At 22.4% G+C, this 24,549-nt stretch overlaps 6 protein-coding genes across 6 annotated transcripts; 5 read left to right on the plus strand and 1 right to left on the minus strand.

The window, feature by feature from the left end:
* Positions 1-3,146: 3,146 nt before the first annotated feature.
* PBANKA_0707400 (RNA-binding protein, putative) lies at positions 3,147-4,189 on the plus strand (the record flags this gene model as incomplete). The annotated part of the gene is made up of 3 exons (XM_034563978.1): positions 3,147-3,206; positions 3,290-3,739; positions 3,833-4,189. The coding sequence occupies 3 exons, from the start codon at positions 3,147-3,149 to the stop codon at positions 4,187-4,189; spliced, it is 867 nt and encodes a 288-aa protein (XP_034420820.1).
* A 2,233-nt stretch (positions 4,190-6,422) lies between these two features.
* Positions 6,423-7,779, plus strand: PBANKA_0707500 (RWD domain-containing protein, putative; the record flags this gene model as incomplete). Its single annotated transcript, XM_034563979.1, has 5 exons — positions 6,423-6,621; positions 6,832-6,941; positions 7,122-7,286; positions 7,471-7,627; positions 7,724-7,779. 5 exons carry the CDS (start codon positions 6,423-6,425, stop codon positions 7,777-7,779), a joined length of 687 nt encoding a protein of 228 aa, XP_034420821.1.
* Positions 7,780-8,531: 752 nt separating this feature from the next.
* Positions 8,532-12,871, plus strand: PBANKA_0707600 (serine/threonine protein kinase VPS15, putative; the record flags this gene model as incomplete). Its single annotated transcript, XM_034563980.1, has 4 exons — positions 8,532-8,699; positions 8,859-8,983; positions 9,206-9,487; positions 9,778-12,871. The coding sequence occupies 4 exons, from the start codon at positions 8,532-8,534 to the stop codon at positions 12,869-12,871; spliced, it is 3,669 nt and encodes a 1,222-aa protein (XP_034420822.1).
* A 1,826-nt stretch (positions 12,872-14,697) lies between these two features.
* On the plus strand, positions 14,698-18,138 carry PBANKA_0707700 (conserved Plasmodium protein, unknown function; the record flags this gene model as incomplete). Its single annotated transcript, XM_034563981.1, has 1 exon — positions 14,698-18,138. One exon carries the CDS (start codon positions 14,698-14,700, stop codon positions 18,136-18,138), a length of 3,441 nt encoding a protein of 1,146 aa, XP_034420823.1.
* Positions 18,139-18,630: 492 nt separating this feature from the next.
* Positions 18,631-19,599, minus strand: PBANKA_0707800 (U5 small nuclear ribonucleoprotein 40 kDa protein, putative; the record flags this gene model as incomplete). Its single annotated transcript, XM_034563982.1, has 1 exon — positions 18,631-19,599. The coding sequence occupies one exon, from the start codon at positions 19,597-19,599 to the stop codon at positions 18,631-18,633; it is 969 nt and encodes a 322-aa protein (XP_034420824.1).
* A 2,073-nt stretch (positions 19,600-21,672) lies between these two features.
* Positions 21,673-24,363, plus strand: PBANKA_0707900 (thrombospondin-related protein 1; the record flags this gene model as incomplete). Its single annotated transcript, XM_034563983.1, has 1 exon — positions 21,673-24,363. The coding sequence occupies one exon, from the start codon at positions 21,673-21,675 to the stop codon at positions 24,361-24,363; it is 2,691 nt and encodes an 896-aa protein (XP_034420825.1).
* Between the last annotated feature and the right edge of the window lie 186 nt (positions 24,364-24,549).

The following is a 24,549-nucleotide window of genomic DNA, read 5'->3' on the forward strand; positions in this document are numbered from 1 at the left end:
TTCTTAAAAAGATAAAAAAAAATATATATCAATTTTATTGTCAAATCTGAAACCTTAATAAAACTTATATTTGTAAACAGGAAAAAATGGCATGTATATATTATGTCATACGTATGATATGCATATTAAATATTTTTTTAATATTGTTTTACCAATATTATATTTAACTAAATTATTAAAGAAATATATATTTATTTTATAAAACAAATCGAAATAATTATATTCATATTTTATTTTTATATTTTTATAAATGCGAAATTTTATTTTTTCTTTCCTTATTTATTTTCTACCATATTTTTAATACAGAATTTTATACAAAAATTTCTAAGTAAATATATTTGTATTATTTCCCATTTTCATTTCCTTATTTTTTTATATTTTACATTTTATTCATTTATTCAGCCAACTCTTTATTATTAATAAAAAAACATTTGAGAATCAAAAGGAGGTATGGTAGTAGGTGCATACATATACTTGTTTTAAAAAATGTTAACAACTTTTTAAATCCATAACCATATAAACAGACAATGTATACCCTCAAAAGTCCGACACATTTATTATACTTATTACTACAACAATTATTATAAATTCATTTTTACATTTTTCTCTTATAATTAATATAAAATTACAAAAATTATTGAGTATACATTTTTATGAATATATAAATATATATATACACACCTCATAAAATAATCTTTGCTTATTCCTAAAGTATTGAATTGTATTTACAATACGACACAACCCATGTGACAAACTTTTCAATCTCTAAGTTTCATGACTCGAACAAAATAAAGTAAAAAAAGTAAAAAAGTAAAAAAGTAAAAAAAGTAAAAAAAGTAAAAAAAATATAATAAAATAATTGAAGCAATGATATAGTAAAGCATTGATGAACCGTTCGATCGACATATCCAAGCACATTCGCCTAAATATATTTTCATACATAAGGTTTTTTCTTATTTCTTATTTTTTATTTTTTATTTTTTATTTCTTTGGGGGGGTGAAAATAAATTTGAGTAATCCCTTGTCTTTTGAGAGTAGGTCATATTGAGAATCAACAAATATAATTTTTTTTAATTTAATTTTTTTTCGATATTTTTAAAATTTATATAACTGGTATAATATGCTGAAATGCCCTTTCTTAGGACCAGACCAAACTTAAGAAAAGGATATGATAAAACAAAAACAAAATCAAAAAGAAAAACATGCCGATTTACATAAACTTGTATATATATTACATTTGTATTATTCTTTCATTTTTTTTTGCATATATGTTAAAAAAGTCAAATCGGCATGAACTTTAAAGCCATATTTTATATTTAGCGCAAAGGATATTTTTGTAGATATGCGATTTTATATTTACCAGAATAAAATATATCGAATAAAAAAAATTTGACACTCAATACAAATAATGTACAAAAGGAACAACATTAATTGCATATATTATACTTCTGTTTATTTATTACTATTAAAAATATTAAAAAAAAAAAATTTATATGCTTATTTATATAATATTCGGTATTATAACATGTATAATGCTTGTACATACACATATATATATAATATATATATACAATTATATATTATACATATTATTTTGGATTGCACCCTTTGAAAAAAATAACTTCTTTTAATATTAAGAATGTTTCTACATTTCATATGTGCAATCTCATTTTAAATATAAAACAAATAAAAATTTGAAAGCCCATGTAGCTACTACTAATAAGGGCGATCAAAATATAGAAAACCAAAATAAATTTACATTTACATCATTTAATATATAATTAAGAAAATATAATATGAATGTACGTATGAATGTATTATATGCTGGGCCTATATATTTTATATAACTTACACATAATATGAATGAAATATACAAGTATATTTAATATTATTATATAATATAGTGTTACTAAAAAAACAAATGTTTTATTTTTTTTAACAAATTTCATACAATATACATACTAGTATAAAAAATTACTAAGAATAAAGATACTTTTAATTATTTTTTTTGTTTTTAATTTATAGTTTGTTATTAGTTAATTTAATTACATTTTTTATATTGCCAATTTATATTTATTCCAGTGTTTTATTATTTTTTTTATATCCTATTATATTTTGTCACAAAAAAAAATCGTATACGTCTATATAACATCCCCTAGATTAAAAGAAAAAAGTATAAATATAAATAATTTATGCCAATAAAAAAAAATATAAAATTGTATAAAATGTTAATGTAATATATATTATATTTAAGTGTTAATGATTTGCATATTTTATAATGCATTGTTATATAATTTTTAATTGTAAATATACAAACGTTATAAGATTAAATTATAAATGCGAATGCATAGGCGCATGGAGTTGGCAAACAATATAGCAAAGAAATAATTTAATCTAAATAATTACGAGAAAAAAAAATGAAGCAGTAGATTATATCAAGAGGATAAATTAGAGAATATTTTTTTAACGCATTTATTATATTATATTATATAAAAAAAATAATAATATATAAAAAATAACAATTAGTAAAATAAATACAAAAACAAAAGCCCAAAAAATATATGCGTAAAATACGAAAATTGCATAATATAAGAAATATAAAGTACAAAAATATATAATTGTACAAATTAAAATTAAATAATACTTTCAAGGCAAAAGACTTGCCGATGTTTAGGAAACATCCTAAGCTATTATGATATTATATTATATATATATATATATATATATATATAAAATGAAACATAATTCCAAGTAGCACCAAAGCTATATATATTATTTAAAAATTATAAAAAAAAAAACAAAAAAAATCCTCAAAAATATAAACTCGATTTACGAATATTTGTTTATCCTTATGTATGTTTTGTATTTTTTTTTTTATTAATATAATTTTTTTTTTTTTTCTTTAAAAACAATATATATAATTTGAAATTTAAGACACATTTGCACGTATATATATGCATAACATATATATTTATAACACAGATCTTCATAAAGGCTCATGTTTAAATGTGAAGTATCGCTTTTTATTTGATGGCTATTGTATATAATTAAAAAAAAGGCGAAACGATATATGTAAATATATATTCCTATATATAGTTTGACCTTATAGATTTACCTAAAAAAATATTAAAAGTGCACAAATAAAAATGTCAATAGCTAATTCGTCTAAAATATTTATAGGAAGTATTCCCAAAGATGTTACCGAGGTAATTTCATTTTATTTATCAAATAAAAGTTTGCATAACATATATATAAATACACATTCCATTTTATTTATATCTATATGTAGGATGAACTAAAAACAGAAGTGGCAAAGTATGGGAATGTAGTTCAAGTATATTATGTACCCGCTACTGCTCAAAGCCCAAGAGGCTGGGCATTTATTACTTATGAACAAAGATCAGAAGCATATAAAGCAATCGAATCTTTAGATTACAAATGCATATTTCCAAATAGCCAGAGGCCACTAGATGTGCGTTTTGCAAGTTATAAACACAATAATACAAATGATATGCAAGTAAATTCTATTAATAAAAATATATGGCAAAAGCATGTAACATCTGATGGCCATCCATATTATTACAATTCTGTAACTGGCCACTCTCAATGGGAAAAACCAAAAGAAATAACTCCAGTCAATTACCCCGTCAAAAATACAGTTGCTTCTTTTGGCCCACCTGGGGCTAATGTTTTTGTATTCCATTTACCATCCCACTGGACCGACATGGAACTATATCAGGTAAAATATGCACTTCACAATTTTGTAACTCATATAAAGTTTTAACTATTCGAAAATCTTGAAACATGTCCATATCTACTTTTTTTGATACAGCATTTTCAACATTTTGGATACGTAGTAAGTGCACGAATACAGAGAGATGCAAATGGAAGAAATAAAGGATATGGTTTTGTCAGTTTTAATAACCCTGAATCAGCATTAAATGCTATAAAAGGTATGCATGGATTTTATGTTTCAGGAAAACATTTGAAAGTACAATTAAAAAAAGGTGAAGAACATTATATTCAATTAAATTCACCAGCCCAGCCACAATTAACACCTGCACAACCATATACAGTTCAACAGCCTATAATGGGAAACCATCCACAACCATATATGACACATTTAATGTATGGAGGTATGGATTCTCCAAATCAAATAAGATATAATAATTATTCGTTAAGTAGATAATAATTTTCCTTTTATTTACTCATATATATGTAATATGCAGATCATTTTTATATAAATAATATTACATATTTTCAAAAATCAATAATCCCTTGTTTTTATTATACATCCAATTATATTATATACTTTTCGTTTTAAACGAATTTTTTTCAAACATACATATGTATATATTCATACATTGGTATGTATTATTATTATATTTTTCTTTAATATGGTAAAATTTCTGTATGCACATATTCATATCATTATTATTTTTATATTATATAAATTAACAATGTTCAGCAGAAACATTTGTCATAATAAGAAAATAAATTATACATAATAATATTAATATAATTGATATAAATTTATATATAAACATAACAGGTACACACATATATATATATATATATATATATGTATGTATTGTATGTACATGTAATATGAGTGGATATTGCTTTGCTTTTATTTTTATGTGCACACCGACTAAGGAATATCTATTACATACATATGCCAACATATATATATGCATGTACTATTTTAAAGTTTCCTTTCTACCTCACTTTCTATATATAGCATATTATTAGGCTATTTCAATTTGTTTTTGTTTCCAATTAATTGTTTTAATTTAAGAAATATACTGTTTTATAGTCCAGCGTGTTGTTATTCGTATAATACATAAAGTTTCATTTATCTCTACTCTTTTTTTTACTTTTTAAAAAATATTATAATTAACAAATTTTAATATATATATATATATATATATGAAAGTGCAAACAACATACATATTTTTTCTTCTTCAAGTATATATGTATTCTTGGATATACATGTATATAAATATGGGCAAGTTTATCTATATAAATAATATATTGGAATTTGTGTTGTCTTATTTTAAAAAGTTATAACAAATGTTTTTAATAATAAAATAAAACACTTTTAACGTTGGTAAATATCAAAATTTATTTACATCATTTCCCATGACTTAATGTCACACACATTTGTTTCTCTCATTTTTCAAGATAAAATAACTTTAAATTAAAAAGTATATTTCTTAAATATTAAATTATGAACAAGTAGCTAAGTTTTAATAAAAAAAGGAATAACACTTAAGTTGCTTTGATATATGAGCACTACAAATGCATTGATTAACCACTCAAAGTTAAGTGTATGCATCCATAGCACATTTCACAAAAAATGTTTCAAAAAAAGGAAAACAAAAGCAAAAAAAAATATACATATTTAATTTACCTAAATTAAAAACACAAATAAATTGTTTCAAAACTTTTTGTTCAAACATTTGTTTGTAGTGCATGTTTATTTTATGCAAATTTTGTTAAATATATTTTTGATAGTTGCATTTATAACTTTTCATTTACTATGCCCATACTATTCTATTCTTTTATTTTTATTCAAAAAAATATAATACCTATATGATGTTACATTACTAGCAATATACGTTTTCATAACACTTAAGCGATTTCCCCACATATCCATATATCTGCTTATAAAGCAAAGGTCAAAGGCGAAACTAGTGAATATTTCTAATTAGGTTTGGCTTTTTGTAAAGTATATATTTAAAAAATAATAAAAATACGAATATTCTCTATATTCGCACTATTTTATTGATGTTATTTTCCAAATATATTTTTTATCAATTTAATATGTTATTACCACATTTGTAAATGCATAATGTATAGAAAAAAAAAATTATTTTCTTTCTTCCCACCAAATTAATCGTTTTATAGCGCCAATAGCTATTGTATTAAAATACCTGACATGCACATATATTTGTTTGCCTATAATACCCTCACATTCGCTTACTTACTAAATTCTACAGCGGAACATTATACAAACACAATTTTTTCTAATTAAATATAGTAGAACTATTATATATTAATTTTGTAAATATGTAAGCAACAATATGTCAAGTGTCAATCAAATCAGAAAACCATGGGAAACATATAATAAAAAATGCACAAAATATGTATAATAAATAAAATAGCGGAACGGATTTTGAAGTGCCGTAGTAAATATCGTCGTAATGTTCTTTTTTTTCCTTTCCCTTAGAGATTTGCATACATATATATTTTTTTTTGTTTTTAATTTACTTTATATAAATATTTACAATCCTGAATTTACGTAATTCTTTTTATTTTATTAAAAAAAAAAGGTACAATGTGCATGGTATAATCTTAATATAATGTTAAGGACAAATTTTTTGAAAAAAAAAAAAAAAATATATAAATATTATTAAACCATGGATTACAAAAGCGAGCAGGCAACGGAAAAGGAAAGTTTATCGTTGCTATATGAGTATACCAACGAATTTATTAATATTAATGATAACAGTTTTAAAATACTTATTGACAATAAAAATAAAAAACAATCCTTTTACATACAATTTGAATATACAGAAGCATATCCCAATGAACCTCCTATATATAAAATCGTCGATGGTAACACATGCTCCATATCAATGTTTTCCAATCATACTTCCTTACCTTCAATCCATTAATTCTATTTTTTTCACAAATTAATTTATATGTCAATGTTACATTGGTTTTACATTCATTTACTTTTGATTTTTTTATACATACATCATCTTATATTATGCAGACAATTTTATTCTAGTTAAACATCCATATATATCATTACTTTTTTATTAGGAAAAAACATATCTGAAACTTTAAAAGAAAATATAGAGCACCAAATTAAAGAGACCATTGAAAATAATTTGGGATATAGCATGATTTATAATATAGTCGAAAACATAAGGGTAAAGAATATATATATTGCGATAATTACATTACCAATACATAATTTGTGAATCAGTTTGACACAAAATTAGTTATATGAATACGGATATAGTATGTGTATATTTTCGTTTATCCTTTTTATACTATTATAGAATAAAAATATATATTAACGCGCAATGTTTTAAAATATTATTTAACAGACATACATTTTTGAAGAGGTAGAAGAAAAGTCCATGTATGATGAAATGCTTGAGAGACAACTTAAGTCGAATGAACTTGATATAAACAAAGAGCTTGATGAAACAACGAATGAAATTAATGCCAACGAAAATGTTTTGGAAGTAAAGGAACTTTGTGAAGAAAAGGTTAAATATATATATATATATTTTATAAATGACTGTGTGTATGTACAGCTATTATTACAACCAAAATGGAAAAAATATGAAAAGATGCATTAACAATGTTACATTTTATTATGAACATACATATTTAAATAATTAAAAACAAAAAAATTATTGCTGTTCATATTTTTATTATATACATATACAGTATCGAGTAACCGAGGAAGAATTCAATGCATGGAGAAAGGAGTTTTATAAAGACTATTTACCCGAAAATAAAAATATAAATAATGTAGATAACCCTACAGGGAAAGAGCTTTTTGAGAAAGGCAAATTTGATTTAGCCGAAGCAGATTTTGAGGATGGTTATAATAATGTTTTTATATATATTCTATGTTAATTATTTATTATGTTTTTATAAAACATATGTATTTTATTTTTTACGCCATTTTTCTTTTTAGGTGAAGCAAAATGGTGTAACGAAGAATTATTTTGTGATATCGATTTAAATATTTAAGTATGTAAATATTATGCACAGTACAGAAAAATATTAACTTTTTTTTTATTCAGGTATATGTTTTCTTATAATGGAAAATATCGTTTTATTATTGTAAAAAAATAATTTTCATTAATTGTAAATATTCTTATTTTCCCTAATTTTTTAATTATTCGTTTTCATATTTTTATTATCATATATTTTATGCACATGCATATGCAATGTATTTTTTTTTGTTGATTATATTCCTTATAGTAATAGCGTTTTGAATTGTGTTTTACTTAATGCTTATATGCATAAACTCATGCATATATTTAATTATATATTTTTTGGCCCAACTTCTTTATATGCTTAAAATAATTAAAAAAAAATTTAATAAAAATAAGGCTAGTTAAATAAGTATTTTTAAAGAGATCAATAAGAAATAAAAACAAATGCATGTTTAATTACCTACATATATGGTACTAAATACATACATACACACTATATATAAATGCTATTATAGCAGTAGCTATTTATCTTTAAGATTACGTCATAAATTATTATTCCCAAATGATTTAACAGCTATTATTATATATTATGGGCACAAGAAACGCAAATAAAATGGAATATTTTCTGCTATGCGTTTCTTCGAACTTTTACTATAAAACACATGTACATATAAGCATAAATCAGTGACATATGTATTATATATACATGCATAACTGTATGTTTTTTACTTAAGTATGAGCAAATTGCCATTTCCGTCATTTTAGCATCATTTTATCTATAAGATGGGGAACACATTATATAGTAATATAGGACAAAATACAACAGAACCAGATGATATATATTGTAAATATTTGAATAACTTATACAACATATACAATTATTTGTTAAAATATGAGCATTTCTATTTTATGAATTCCTATACCCTGAATTCCTTTTGCCATGTGCTTGAGGTAAACAAAAAACGACCAAACACACCTAAGATTAGGTTTAATCCCGTATAGGCATTGGGCATACACCATTGTATACCCTGTTCATTAAAATAAACAAAATCAGAAAAAAAAACGTATGCGCTTCAATGCTTATTCGAATTTTTTTTCTCTCTCTTTTAGGGAATTAATAATAATGAGGGTCATGTACTAATCAAAATTTGTAAATTAAAAGGAGAAACACAAAAAATAAAAAGAATATTATATACACTCAAGTTCCTTTTTTCATTTGATCTATTCCCGAATGTGTTAGTATTACTTACAAATATTTATATTTTATGCTTCCATTGCTAATGTCATATATTATGCATATATATATCTTTCGTAATCTTTTGTGATACAATTTAAGATATCTGTATGCGAAGGAAAATAATTTATTTCATATCCATATTATCACCAAATTATGAAAAACAAAATAGTATATGTACATATAATATACATACATTTTCGTGAAACCTTTCCCTTTTTAGGCTTCCATATAACCGAATGAGCGTCTACGAAAATAATATTTATATTTATAGAAAATTCATATTCAAAAGTTTAGATAACTATTTATTGAACGAACAAAATAATTATAGTTTTTGTTACTTTTATATATTTCAAGCATTATTATCAATAATACAACTACATTCGTTGGGTATTTATCATGGTCACATAAAAAGCGAAAACTTTTTAATACAAAATAATATGCATATCCTTATAACGGATATAGATATATTGAATAAATACATTTATTATATTCCAAAAATAAGGTACCATTACAATATATCAAAAAAAATAGAATTATATATTATGTTTGTATCTATATAATATTCTATATTCTGACGTGCTATCTAGCATTTTTTGTTTTCCTAATTATTTTATATGATTTCGATCTAAAATTTATTTAATATAATTAACTTGTTCGGATATGTATGAATATGTTTTAAAAATAATTTTAATCCATGGCACACATGTATTGTTTTATATGCACACTTATAGTCACTCTAAAATGATTACAACATTCTGCACACTCTTTTACTTTTTATATTTTTTCGTCTAGATATGGAAACGAACGAAAGGAGAAAATAAATAAAATGCAAGAAGATATATTCAACTTGGGAATATTAATTTTAGAAATTTTACTAAAAAATAAAAATATTTCTTATTTATTTCATGATGAAAGCTATGATGACAATAATGATAATTTTTATTCAGAAAAAAGAAAGCAAACAAAACTATATATGATGGAAAATAAAAAGATAAAAAAATATCCAAATTTTGATAATAATATTATTAGCATATCAAAAAAAAAAAATAGCGAAAATTTTTTTCATGCTTTATCCTTGCCGTTCATAAATAAAAAAATTATAAATGAAGAAGAAGATTATTTTCAAAAAAATAAAAATTTGAGAATGAATATAGACAAATATAAATATTATAATTATCATTATATTAATCATATTAATTATATTAACATATACAATGATATATATAACAATGGTTCATCTTACGAATTTATGAATACAGGGAGTGAAAATTTGAATAGCCAAAATGTGATTAAAAATAAAGCAATAATAAATGAAAACAATAATACAAAAAAAAAAAAAAATAGAAACAAGAATAATACTTATAATAATAATAATGTTGACATAAGTAGTGACACTGGATTTGACGATAAAATTATTCACGCTTATAGTGATTATGAATTATTTAACGATTATAAAGAAACAAAAAATAAGCATTCCACAAATAATCTCAATTTATACACACAGTCTGATATTTATACAAATACAGCATATACCTTAATTGACAACTACAAAGATATTGGAAATATTCGAAGTCAGGAAAAACATAAATACGGAAAATCTGAAAGAAAAAAGTCCATAAGTAATAGAAGATTAAATTATTTTAATATGAACAAAGGTGAAGAAAGTAATGAGAGTCAAAATAGTTGCAACAGTAATATTTTATGTAATAATAAAATTAAAAATGATGCATATAACAAAACTACAAGTTGTGTTTTGAGTAGTAGTGAAGGTAGCGATTCGAATGTTAGAAGAAAAGAAAAAAGTGCTCCATATAAAATATGGAAAGTAGTGAGTTTAGTTAAAAATCCGTTTGTTATTTATTCATTAATTAATCATTTTTTTTTAGAAAAAAATAAAAATATATTTAAAATATTTAACTATTGGTCTTATCATATTTTTCCGAGTACATATAAATATGTATTTTTCCCCCTGTGTATACTTCAATTCCATCAAATCTTTAGAAAACCCGAATTTTTTATTTTACTAATACATTTTAACTTGCCATTTATATTATTTCATTTTGATATTTTTTCAAAAAAAGAAAAAGACAAATACGCTTTAATAAAAAGGGCTCCAAATATTTATAAAAAAAAACAAAATGAAAAAAAAAATTATAGCTATTTCAATACCAATTGTCAAACACGCCATAATAGTAATCGAATCCCAAGATTAAGTTTAGGAAAATATCAGAAAAAAAAAAAAAAAAATATAAACACAATTGCTTACTACATAAATGTTGTTAAAAAACATACAACCAATATTAATAAACATCAAATGCGAACTTACATCAATGATACAAATCTAAATAGTAAAGTAAAGGCACAAATACTGGAACAATGGAAAGTTTATAAAAAACAAAAAAAAATGGAAAAAGAAAACGAAAGAAAATCAATGGATAGAGAAAAGAAAAATAAACAAACTAAATTAAAAAATTGTAAAAAATTGTATCATTGTAAATCTTATTTCCCTTTTCCAATATTATCCTATAATAATACCCATGATTTTTATAAATTGTTTTTACAATTTTACAAAAATGTTTATTCCTCTATATTTTATGAAGAAAAAAGTTATATGGATGTTTTCAAATTTCTTGAAATATACAAAAGATATATTTATTTGTCTCTATTTAGAGACTTTTATTTTAAAAACACAAATATTAGTAATACTCGTATTGATAAAATTATTAATCGGAATATTAAAAAAAAATATTCCACAGAAATTTCTAATACTTTTAACGAACATAACTACAAATGGAACTACAGCGAAGATATACATCAACTAATAAATATTTTAATATGTTCTTATAACTTTATTATGTATGATTCTCTTAAAATTCTAATATTCGAGATAATACAACTAATAATATGTCATATAAAAAATGAAAAATTGGAAAAAGAATTAATACCGTTTTTATTTTATTGTTTTAAAAAGACAAATGATGAAAATATTAAAGTTGTTATAATAAAATGTATTTATATTATAATAAATAATGGAAATAAATGTGAATATTTTTATATGTACATTGATAAATTTTTACCTAACTTTTTCATCCTCAAAAATACAATACAAAATTATCAAAAATATATACATGCGAAATATTTACCTCTTTTTTCAACAATAACAATTCAGTATATATATAATTCTTGTTTATTAAAACACATGGAAAAAATGTCATTAAGAAATAGAGAAAGAAAACATATCTCAAAAAATAATATACAAGATACGAACAGTCTTGACGAAAGTTTTTATTTTACAAATAATCAAACAAGTGATACATGTAGTACTATAGGCATTTATGACACAATGAGCGATAATAATAGCATTTTAACTGAATCTGCATATATGGCAATACTAAAAGATATGCGAAATAAATTTATATCCACTTTAAATGAAACAAATGATTTTATTTTATTTGAATTTTATCAAAATATAGTTATTTTTTGTACAATTATGAACAAAAAATGGGTTAAAGTTTATATATTACCATACATGCTAAAAAACTATTATAAAATAAAAAATATTTTTATCAAAGCTATTTGTATTAAAACAATTGTTAAAATTGTCTTTTATATCAATGAAAAAGGCCCATTTGAAATTCTTTCAGAATATATTAAATCAATAATTTTAGACCAAAACAATGAATTAGTTTTAAAAATTTTGTTATATGAATTTCTTTTTATATTAAAAAAAAATTATAAAAAGTGGTCAACATGTACTACTTCTAAAACACAATATAATATTATAATTATGAATTCTCAAAAACAAAAAAACATGAAAAAAAAAAAAAAAAAAAAAATATTATTCCACTTTTATTTTTCAAAAAAATCAATTTCACTCCCCTTTTAAATCATACATCCTCTAAAATCGCAGATCTAACATATAATATAATTCATATTTTACAAAAAATTTAATTATAGAGATACTATATATGTGTGTGTGAATTACAAAAATAGTATATATGCATATATATTATTTTAATTAACAAAAATTCTGCAATAAAACACCAAAATAAATACAACAGTATAATAACGACAATAGGCTATCGCTTTTATTTTTTATACTGTAAATAGAATCCAATATTTTCCTTTTTTTTTTTGTCACAATTTTTAGAAAATATAATAATTAATTTTTTTTTGTTTTTATTATTTATTAAAAATGTATAATTTGGGAATCGAAATCAAATATAATTTATTATATCCTTTTTGACATTGCCCATGAATCACATTTTTTATTTTTTCACATTTATTTTTAATACATTAAATTAATTGAAAACATTTATGTTAATAAATGCATAATGTATTTATATTTACTTATTTATACAGTTATGTAAGCATTTATAATGCTCTCTTTTTTTTCTCCACTTTTTGGCAAACATAGATTAATTGCTCTAAAAGGTGCTAGTTACACATGCAGAAATATTAGAATCGTCATTATATATATATATATGCGTAGTATTTATGCGTGCATTTTTTTTTTACTTTATTCGTTAGCTATTTAATTTTTTTTTTTATAAAATTTTCATTTTACAACCCATGTAATATAAGGCACACCTAACAAAATATATATTTATACATATATATAAATATATGTAAAATTATTTTTATCTATTTATATAAGCACTATTTACAATCTCGATTTTTTTTGGGGACGTAACAACGCCGATTGATATCCATTTTATGTTAAAACGTGTATACAACACATAAAAAAATTATATATATATAATATATATATCAATTTAAATAATTAAAATTAACTCAAGTAAAATTAAATATATATATTACTATTTTATTTTTCATTATTTTATTTTTTTTTTTGAATAATAAAATCAATGGAACCAAATATTTACTAAATTTTTGTAGTCTCACATTTTTTTTTGTATTTAAAAATTTATGTAGAAAAAGTTGTAAAACATTATATAGTAAAATAATTAACCTACATTTCAATGGATTAATAAAACATATATTTATATATGATTATACAAACTTTGATTAATATTACTAGATTTCAATAATTAATATTTTTCTAATGTTGCCTAAAATAATGAAAAAAAATTATTATATAGAAGAAAAAGAAGTTAAATCTGATTACAATTCACAAGTGTATAGCTATTTAAATAGTTTAACTTTTTTTTTAGTGTTTTTTTATAATTACATCTAACTTTTTAATGTTAAAAAAATATTTGATTATTTTATAAAGCCAAGTTATAATTAAAGTTGTAACAATTCATTACATAGATTTAATCTAACAGAGGTAGATATTTTTAAAACAATCATTTCCGATTTTGTTTAATTGTTTTAGTGAATAAATTAGCCCTATATATATATATACACACATAGTGATATATATATTTACAAAAATAACGTGACCCTTTGGATTAACCCAAGATTACGCCATTTTTGAAATAATAATAATTTACCTAGATTTATTTTCCAGTATATATAAATTTATGCATTGTTTAAAGTTCACATGTTTTTTAAAATGCACATATTTATATAAAAAAAAACATCCAAAAAAATATTTATTTTTAATTAAAAAATAAAAATATTAATAATAACATTTTAATTAAACAAGTTTGTGTGAGTTCGATATATATATATATATATATATACACTATATAGCCACCGTTACATCAAACAAATTAGCGCTTTAAATAAAATAGAAAACAAGACAAAATGAAATTTTTATATAATGTTCAACTTTTCCAAAAAGGGATTGAAGAAATAAAATTGATGAAAAAGTTGATATACGGAAAAATCGATATCTCCTCGATCGAAAATGAAGGAAATTACATGACCAAACTAGCCAAAATAAAATTATTAAATGAAAAAAATAAAAAATACAATGATTTAGCTATCTCGGAAAAAATCAAATCATGCTCTTCCAAGAAAGGAAAAAAATCAAGAAGTAACTCATCGTCAAATGGAAATAAAAAAGGAGGAAAAAACGAAGACACTTCAAATAACAACCAAAGTAGCGAAAACCACCAAAATAACGAAAATAAAGAAAATGCAAATAATGGATCGAATGGAAGTAGCAATAGTAATGATGGCTCTGATGATGGTGAAGATAAAGGGCAAAATAATAACTTCATAGAAAATGATTCAGATAATGAAGAAGAGGAAGAAAATCAAAAACAAAAATCAGAAACTAATGAAAATGACAATCAAAACGAAAATAATAGCGAAATTAAAAATAATATACACTCAAACAAAGATGAAATTTTAGGAGAAATTGTATACGAACAAAATAATATGATAAATTTAGAAGAAGAAAATGAAGAAAATGAAAAAAAAAATAATATTATAAATAGAAGCGACTCATCAATTAAGGAATATAGCTATGAAGATTCTCGAATTGAAGCTTGTATATATGAAAATATAAAAACTGGAAATGATCAAATAAGCAATGATAAATTTAATGAAAATAAAAAATATTATTATGGAAATCCATTTACTGCTAGTAGTTGTGAAGATGCTATGAAAATGTCTATGGCAAATAGTTCATTTGACAATTCCAATGAAATAAATCAAGATAAAAATAAGACAAACAAAGCTGCAAAAAAAATAAAATTTCAAGATGAAAAAAATAATGATGATAAAAACCCTCCACAATATACCAGCTTTATAAAACATTATGTTACTAATGTTGGAGATAATAATAAACATATTTTAAAAAATTATATGCTAAATTTCCCAATCGAATCTAAATCATCTGGATTTAACAAATTAAATAATGAAACGAATTCGCTTGATTATAATAGTTTGTCTTCTATAGAAAATAAAAAAAAGTGTTGTAATATTCCAAATTTCTGTAGGTTTGGAGGAAATAATAATGACGATGCCAATCAAAACAAAAGTAACAACACTAGTAAAGGATCCTTTGAAAAATATGAATCAAATGCATTTAAAACAACTAAAAGCAATGCCTCAGTTCATCCAGGATATTATGGCAATTTTAATTATAAAAACATTTTCAATACTATTAAAAAATATGATTGTACAAATCCAACAAATTATATACAAAACTATAATTGTATGAAAAACACCCATGAATTTATTAAAAACCACTCAATAGAAGAGGGAATTGAATTCATTAAAAATAATGTAGATTTTGAAAAAATAAAAACAAGTGTAGATATAGAAAATATTGCAAGAAGTTTAACTATGGATAGTTTAAGACAAAATCTAAGTATAGATATTATTAAAAACAAAATAGATATAAACAAAATATCAAAACAATTAAATATTAGACACATAATATCAAAAATATATATAAAAAATGCTAAAAAAAATATAAATTTTCAAACTATTAAAAAATTTATCGATGTTAATCAAATCACACAACGTTCTGATAGTTTTGATGGAAATTATGAATTAGAAGATTTATTTGCGAATTATATACAGACATATGTAGATAATATTAAACGTACAATTGATATACAAGGAATGAAAAACAATTATTTTGGAATATTTCAAAGTTGCAATCCTCAATTGGTGAATACAAATTATATTAAATCAGCTGCTAAAAGTATACAAAATATTAATTCTATGTACTCAAACAATAAATTAAATTTTAGCTTAAAAGAACATAAAAAATATATTGCATTCAATCAGAAAAAATCGGTTAATCTAATCAAATCGTTTTATAGCAAAAAAACTACTTTTGTTAAAAAAAAAATAGAAGTTAACAAAAAATTCTTAAATAATTATTTTAATGCATGTATGATAGATTGCAATAATGATTCAGAAATTTTAGGATCAAATGAATTAGCTCAAAATTCTTTTGCTGAATATCAACTTAGTAAATTCGAATCATCCTATCCAGAACAATCCATGGATCTTGAAGATATGAGACTTAAATCATTTTTCAAAACATCGAACTATAACGATGTAGAAAATAAGAAATATTGCTCTGGTATGTGTTGTGGCGGTGCAAAGAATATAGATGCTAATGAAACTTTAAATAATGAACCATCATTAGAACCAGAACAATCCATAAATCTTGAAGATATGAGACTTAAATCATTTTTCAAAACATCGAACTATAACGATGTAGAAAATAAGAAATATTGCTCTGGTATGTGTTGTGGCGGTGCAAAGAATATAGATGCTAATGAAACTTTAAATAATGAACCATCATTAGAACCAGAACAATCCATAAATCTTGAAGATATGAGACTTAAATCATTTTTCAAAACATCGAACTATAACGATGTAGAAAATAAGAAATATTGCTCTGGTATGTGTTGTGGCGGTGCAAAGAATATAGATGCTAATGAAACTTTAAATAATGAACCATCATTAGAACCAGAACAATCCATAAATCTTGAAGATATGAGACTTAAATCATTTTTCAAAACATCGAACTATAACGATGTAGAAAATAAGAAATATTGCTCTGGTATGTGTTGTGGCGGTGCAAAGAATATAGATGCTAATGAAACTTTAAATAATGAACCATCATTAGAACCAGAACAATCCATAAATCTTGAAGATATGAGACTTAAATCATTTTTCAAAACATCGAACTATAACGATGTTCAGAAAAAAAATTTTTTATCTGGTATGTGTTGTGGCGGTGCAAAAAGTATGAATTATGATGAACCTTTAAATAATGAAAGCACAGTTCACTTTGATACTGAGCATTCAGAAGCATGTGATTGCCCTCATAGTCATTTAAAACCAACAACTAAACATGAAGACGCTTTAGAATCAAATGTTACATGCTTTAGCAAACCTAACAATAATTTAAGATATATGAAAGTCGTATTACCCAATAATGAAGAAAGCGATATCATATATGATGACAGAAAAAAAATATTCTTTGATTTAGATGGCAATGCTTATGCACATATTGTACATAATTTATACTTTAATGTAAAAGATAAATTAATTTATGAAATTTATTATGTTGGCGAAATTAATTATGAACAAATCAGAAATTCGTTGATCAAATTTGGTAACTACATGGTTACTGAAAAATATGCGCCATGCAAAATTATTATGGAAATGTGCAAAAAATTCAACAATTTAATGAATAACATCCTAGGAATAAATAAGAGCGATACATATTATATTGACAGAGAAAATCTGGTCGAAGTTATAATTAAATGATTACACCATTAAAATAAATTATGCATAAATATATGATGATTTTATTTCCGTATTCTTCGTTCATACATAATTTTATTATTTTTTTGAATTGTTTTTGTTCTTTTTTTGTTTTGGGGTAATTATGAAATTTATTTTATTTACGTAAGATTAAGCTCGTTTTAAAAAATATTAATTAATACCATCACATTGTATATATGGATGTGTGTGTGAAAATATGCATGCACATTTGTTTTATGAAATAAAAATAGCTGTTTATGAAACATAAAATTAAAAAAAAAAAAAAAAAAATTAAATAGCTAGCTACATAATAAATTTTAAGGCCAAAGAAAATTTACTTATAAATATGTGCATATAAACAATGGATATTAGACGGCACTTTTGGGGGGTGTAGCAAATGAAAGAGAGAATTAATAAATAAAAAAAGTAAAATTAAATTAAAAAAAAAATAACAAATAATAAATGTAATATACAATATACAACGAGTATATTGATCTACAATTCGCCTAAAAATATGTTGCAATCAGAGGAGCATGATGCAACAATTTCCTCAACTGGATGAAAGGCAACATCATTTATTGTACTTGTATGACCAGGCAATGTATATTTTAAATTTTTTTGTTTATAATCATAAATATACAAATAGCTATCTCCACTTCCACAAGCAAGTAAATTGTCATTATTAAATGCTAACCTTATTAAATTGTAATCAATATTATATTTTGGTGAATTTAAAGAATATAATAATTTATCATCACAAGGAAAAGGCTGAATATCCCAAAAACATATTTTTTCATCAGCACTTATTGAAGCTAATATAGTTTCATCATTATTTATATCCAATCCACTTATATAATCTGTGTGTCCTTTTAATGTATCTTTTAATTGATAAGTTTTAGTATCAAAGATTTTTATACTATTATCAACTGAACTAGTATATATAGTATCTCCTTTTTTATTTCCACACACACATAATAATGGAAAATTATCTTGAATAGTATATATACAATTTTTATTTCGAAAATCCCAAAATTTTAAGCTACCATCATCACTGCATGTAACAAATGTATTATAATCAATTATATTTAAGCTATTAATTACGCTTGTATGGCTTTTAAAACTTCTTATTTTTTGTTCATTTTCAATATCCCAAAGAAAAGAATTATGATCAGCCGATACGCTACATAAATAAGTATCATCTTTTGTCCATTTGACTTGTAATACTGCGTTTTTATGTCCTCTAAAAACATTAACAGTTTCACATTCTTTATAAACATTATGTATCATTACAGTCATGTCAAAGCTGGATGATGCTACAAATTTACCATCATAAGAAAAACTTATTGAGTACACTTCCCCTTTATGGCTATTTATTAGCATATTTTGAAAAAACAATCCAGTTTTCCTTTCATCACCTCTTTTATCAACATCTAGGACATATCCATCAGACTGTACTATTTCCATTTTGTCACAACATGAATATATATAATATATTTATTTATTTCTGCATGTAATGTGACTGTTTTTTGTTTTCACGAAATGGAAAAAAATTAAGCCATATTATACAGTATTTTATTCTTATCACAATTTACTTTAAAATTATTATTTTGCTTAATTTTGATCTGAACATGGTATACTTAAATTTAAATTTTAAAAATTATGAATTTCTTACTTTTAAATATTTTTCTGAAAATCAGGATAACACTAAATATAATGCTCGTGAGTAAGTTATGAGTCCATACAATACTATATAATATTTTTTATTTATATATATTTATTTATTCATGTATTTGTTTATTTATTCATACATTTGCTTATTTATTTATTTATTTATTTATTGTGATAATATAATCGTATATAGTATTATTTAAAAATAGTAGAAAAAATTACCGTTTCTTTTTAAGCCGTGAAAAAAAAATGCCTAAAAAAAATTAACTTAGCATTATTTAATAATAGAAATTATAACCAATATTTTTTGGGGCAGCTATAATTTATTCCCCCATTTTTGTATATATTTGAAAGTTTTCATAATCCTACTAATAATATTTTATATTGCTATTGAGTCAAGTTTAAAAAATATATGAGAGAAAAATAAAATAATGCATTTTCAAAACGTATATTTTTCCAAAAAAAAAATCATTTTCAATATTCTAAATATCGAAAACAAGTATAAGTTGCAATAACATTGTTTATATTTACAATGGTAACTACAAATAAGATTTACTGTGTTTAAAAAAAATGATATAATTTATTTGAGATGTCATAAAATTAAAAAATAAATAAAAAACATTTATAAATACCCATACACAAATGCAATAAGGTATTTTTTTTATAACACATTTTTTTAGATCAAATTAAAAAGACACATTCCCATACCCACAAAAAAATAATGGCATTTAAAACTACTATAGGATGTGGGAATTACATAAATATTTTTTTTTTTTACGTTTTAATATATTTTGTAAAGAATTACACTTTTGGTTTATATTTGTAAAAATGTATGACAAATTCAGTATTTTTAACTTATTTGTCTCATTTTTATCAAAATTTAAAAAAACAAACAAATGTAATAAAATAAATATTTTAGAAAAATTATTTTTATTTATTAATATTTATCAATATGTTATAGGGATACATATTTTTCTATTTATAGACAAAAAGTAAATTAATTTCTATCTTTGCTTAAACAGAAATTTCTGAACTTTGTTAGGAATATTTATATAATACGTGCTAATAAATACGATTTCAACAATTAAAATATTTGGTTATTTTACATTATAATATTTATAAATTTCAAAATTAGACCCCCAAACAATAATAATAATAATAATAATAATATATAGTGGGTGTAAGTGTGCTACTTTTTATCTGCTTTTCTGTGCTTTTATTTTTAACATTTTGTTTATATTAATAATACTTATGTAGTTGGTTATCAAAGAAAAAAATAACTACGTGCACATTTTTTGAAAAAGTGGAAAAATCCCAAAATAATTATGTTATAGCGGCATATAAATATTGTTTATAAAAAGACAATAAACATTCTACTTTCAAAAAAAATTAAAAAGTACAAAATATAAAACAATTATAATAAAAATGAATAGCTAAATAAATTAAATGACAACCATATATAAAAATATAACTTGAGGAAATAATGTGAAAGTATCATAATATACATATGTACTCTTATATTTTGATAATTTTTTTTCACATGCTTAAATATTACTCAACAATCTACAATAAAAATTAAGTATACAAATTAATGATTTCTTTATTCATATAAAAAATAAATAAAACATTATATTCCAAATTTTATTTCTTAAGAGCTTGTCAAAAAAGCCAACAAATAGAAATATATATGTGTGCACATTTATTATTCCACCTTCTTATATAATTACATTGTATTTATATTTCATACAATTTGTAACATAATATAATTCCGTGAATCACTTATTCAATTCTATTTATCCATATAGATTTTTATGAAAGCTGAACCATGATAATTTTTTTTTCAATTTTTATTTGATTTTGTCTAAAAAAATGTATCGAATTATATTCTTCTTTATTTCATTGTTATTGATATTACTCCCTTCTTTACTAAATTGTGACGCAGAATGGATTGGTCCTACTTTGAAAAAATACGATAATAATTATATAATAAATAATAAACAAATTGAAAACATTATTTTACCCATTTTCATAAAAAAAGGAGAATGTATAAATTATGACCATTCAGAATTTTTTTTTTACTACTATAAAAATAGTGAACAAATTTTTAAAAATATCTCTATAGATTGTACTAATAAATATATGCAACCATCATTTCATATGCTTAGAGAAAAACGTGACTTTATTAATTATCATAATTTTTTTAATAATAATAAAAATTACCTATTACCATATTGGGAACAAAATTTTCATTATTTTTTTCTCATTTATTCTAAGAGTATATATTTTACAAATATAGATAATCTTTTGAAAAATCACAAATCAAATATAATAATACATAATTCTATAACTAAAACAACATATGGGATATACAACACTAGCATAAATTACATTACTAGCAATAAAAATATTGAAATAGACACATTTTGGAAATCTTCAAAAATTAATAGTTTTTTTTCCTTTCAATTTTACCATTTTACTTCTTTTAGATTTATTTCGAAAGAAAAAGTGCGATATCCAAAATATGTACAAACATATCTTTATACAAAAATTGTGATGAATAGAAAAATAGAAGAAACTACATCCTTATTTTTTGAAAAATATTCAGCTAGCCATAATAGTATTTTCAAAAAAAAAAAAAAAAATATATACTCATATAGCTATTTTATCAATTTCTCTATTTGCCGAATTAAAAGAAATAGTAAAAAGGTGTACACATTTAGTGCAATTTTTTACAAATTTTTTGAATTGATATATTCAATAATCGAAAAAGGGAAAAAAATAACAAGCAATTTAATATGGAATAATTTTTATGCTAGCTATTTCTCAAAAGGGGATATATTTATGAACGAAATAAAAAGAAAAGTGAGAATTATGAATGATTTGGTATATGATGATGATGATGATGAAAATAATGACATGCTTAATCGGCGTAATTTCAAAAATAATACAAATCAATATTTTACATGTTTTTTAGATAAAGCAAAAGAAAATCCAAATGCCCTTAACGAAATCGATAAATGGATTAATCCTAAAACTAAATCATGCTATTGTCATGAAGAGCATGCAGAGCCATGTTCATTGGATGATATATCTGAGATTAACCAGTTAGATTCATATATGAATAATGAAATGTGCAACTCTAGAAATAATAATAAAAATGATGAAATATTTATTGCATTAGCTGGGTATAACATATTAAAATGTAAACATGCAGAAAATAAAAATATGAACGAACATAAAAATAAAAATAACGAAAAAAATGATAACAATATTTATCAGCATGATCCAAATGATAAATTAGACAATGAACAAATGTATAAATATTGCAAGTATGGATTAAAATTATGGAATGATAAAAATATGTATAATTATAATAACTGTGGTACAGTAAAAAGTTTAGACGAAAAAAATAAAAATATATGTATTGAAAAATGTCAATTAATACAAACTCTTTGTGGTGAAAAACGTATACAGTTTTACTCATTTGATGTATGCAGGAAATATTATGAAACAAACTCATTTACAAGATATATTTTTGTTCATATTTTTAAATATTTTGATGATAATTGCACTTATTTTGATCCAAATAATCATGGTATTGTCTTGTGTAAACATACAAAAATAAAATGTAATTTTAGTTCTTGGTCAGATTGGTCAGAATGTACTAAATCATGTTTAAAAGATGAATATGATATCGAACCAATACAAAAAAGAACTCGATTTTTAAGCAAAGATATGGAATATGCTTCTAACGCATGTAGTTCATATGTGAGTGATGATAATAATATGATGGAAGTTCAAATATGTGTAGACTTACCTTATTGTGATGATATAAATGATTCAAATAAAGAAGTTACATCTAAAATAAAGAAAGGTAAATATCCAGATAAAGAAATATTATTACCATTTGTAATTTCACTTGATGAAATAAATAAAGCAAATGCTTTAAAAGAGCTAAATAATAATGACACCGATTTAACGAGTGAAAATTTTATTATTAACAAGTCAGAAATATTAACAAATTGTGTGATAACAGATATGAATAAATATGATAATTATATTAAATATAATGAAAAAAATAGATCTTGTTCATGTCCTAATAATGAACCAGCTTGTTATTTTAAAGATATATATAATTCATCTACATGGAAAAAAAAATTTGAAATTTTATGCAAACAAAATAATAATATAAATATTGTAACAGCAGATTTTGTCCTTATTAACTGTAATATGTTAATTAGTTTAAATAAAAAAGAAATTTCTATTAATACATATTTAGCTATGACTTTTGATTGTCGCTCACCTTTATTCCAATATTTGTTTTGCTCTAAAACATCAGATCATAATAAAAAAAATTTGATATATATGATTATTACAATTGTATTTGGTGCAATTTCAGCGATATATCTTGTTTATTTAATTGTCAAAGAAATTATAAAATATAAAGATATATGCTTTCAACTTAGAGAAAAAAATATATCTCAAAATGAAAAAAAATATGTACAAACTGAAACACCATCTGAAAATGATATAATTACAGATACCATAAAGAAAGATTAACCATCAAAACATCTCGATCTTTCGAGTATGAATATATTAAGAAAATATATCACAGATACATATACATATTTTCGTATGTTTTCTTGGATATATCAGGATATAATTTTTATTTAATGCATCATTTAATAAATTAATGAAGTCATAAAATTGACATAAATATGAGTGCACATAACTGCATATATCGAA

Source organism: Plasmodium berghei (assembly GCF_900002375.2).
Source record: "Plasmodium berghei ANKA genome assembly, chromosome: 7".
Classification (NCBI taxonomy): Eukaryota; Apicomplexa; class Aconoidasida; order Haemosporida; family Plasmodiidae; genus Plasmodium; species Plasmodium berghei.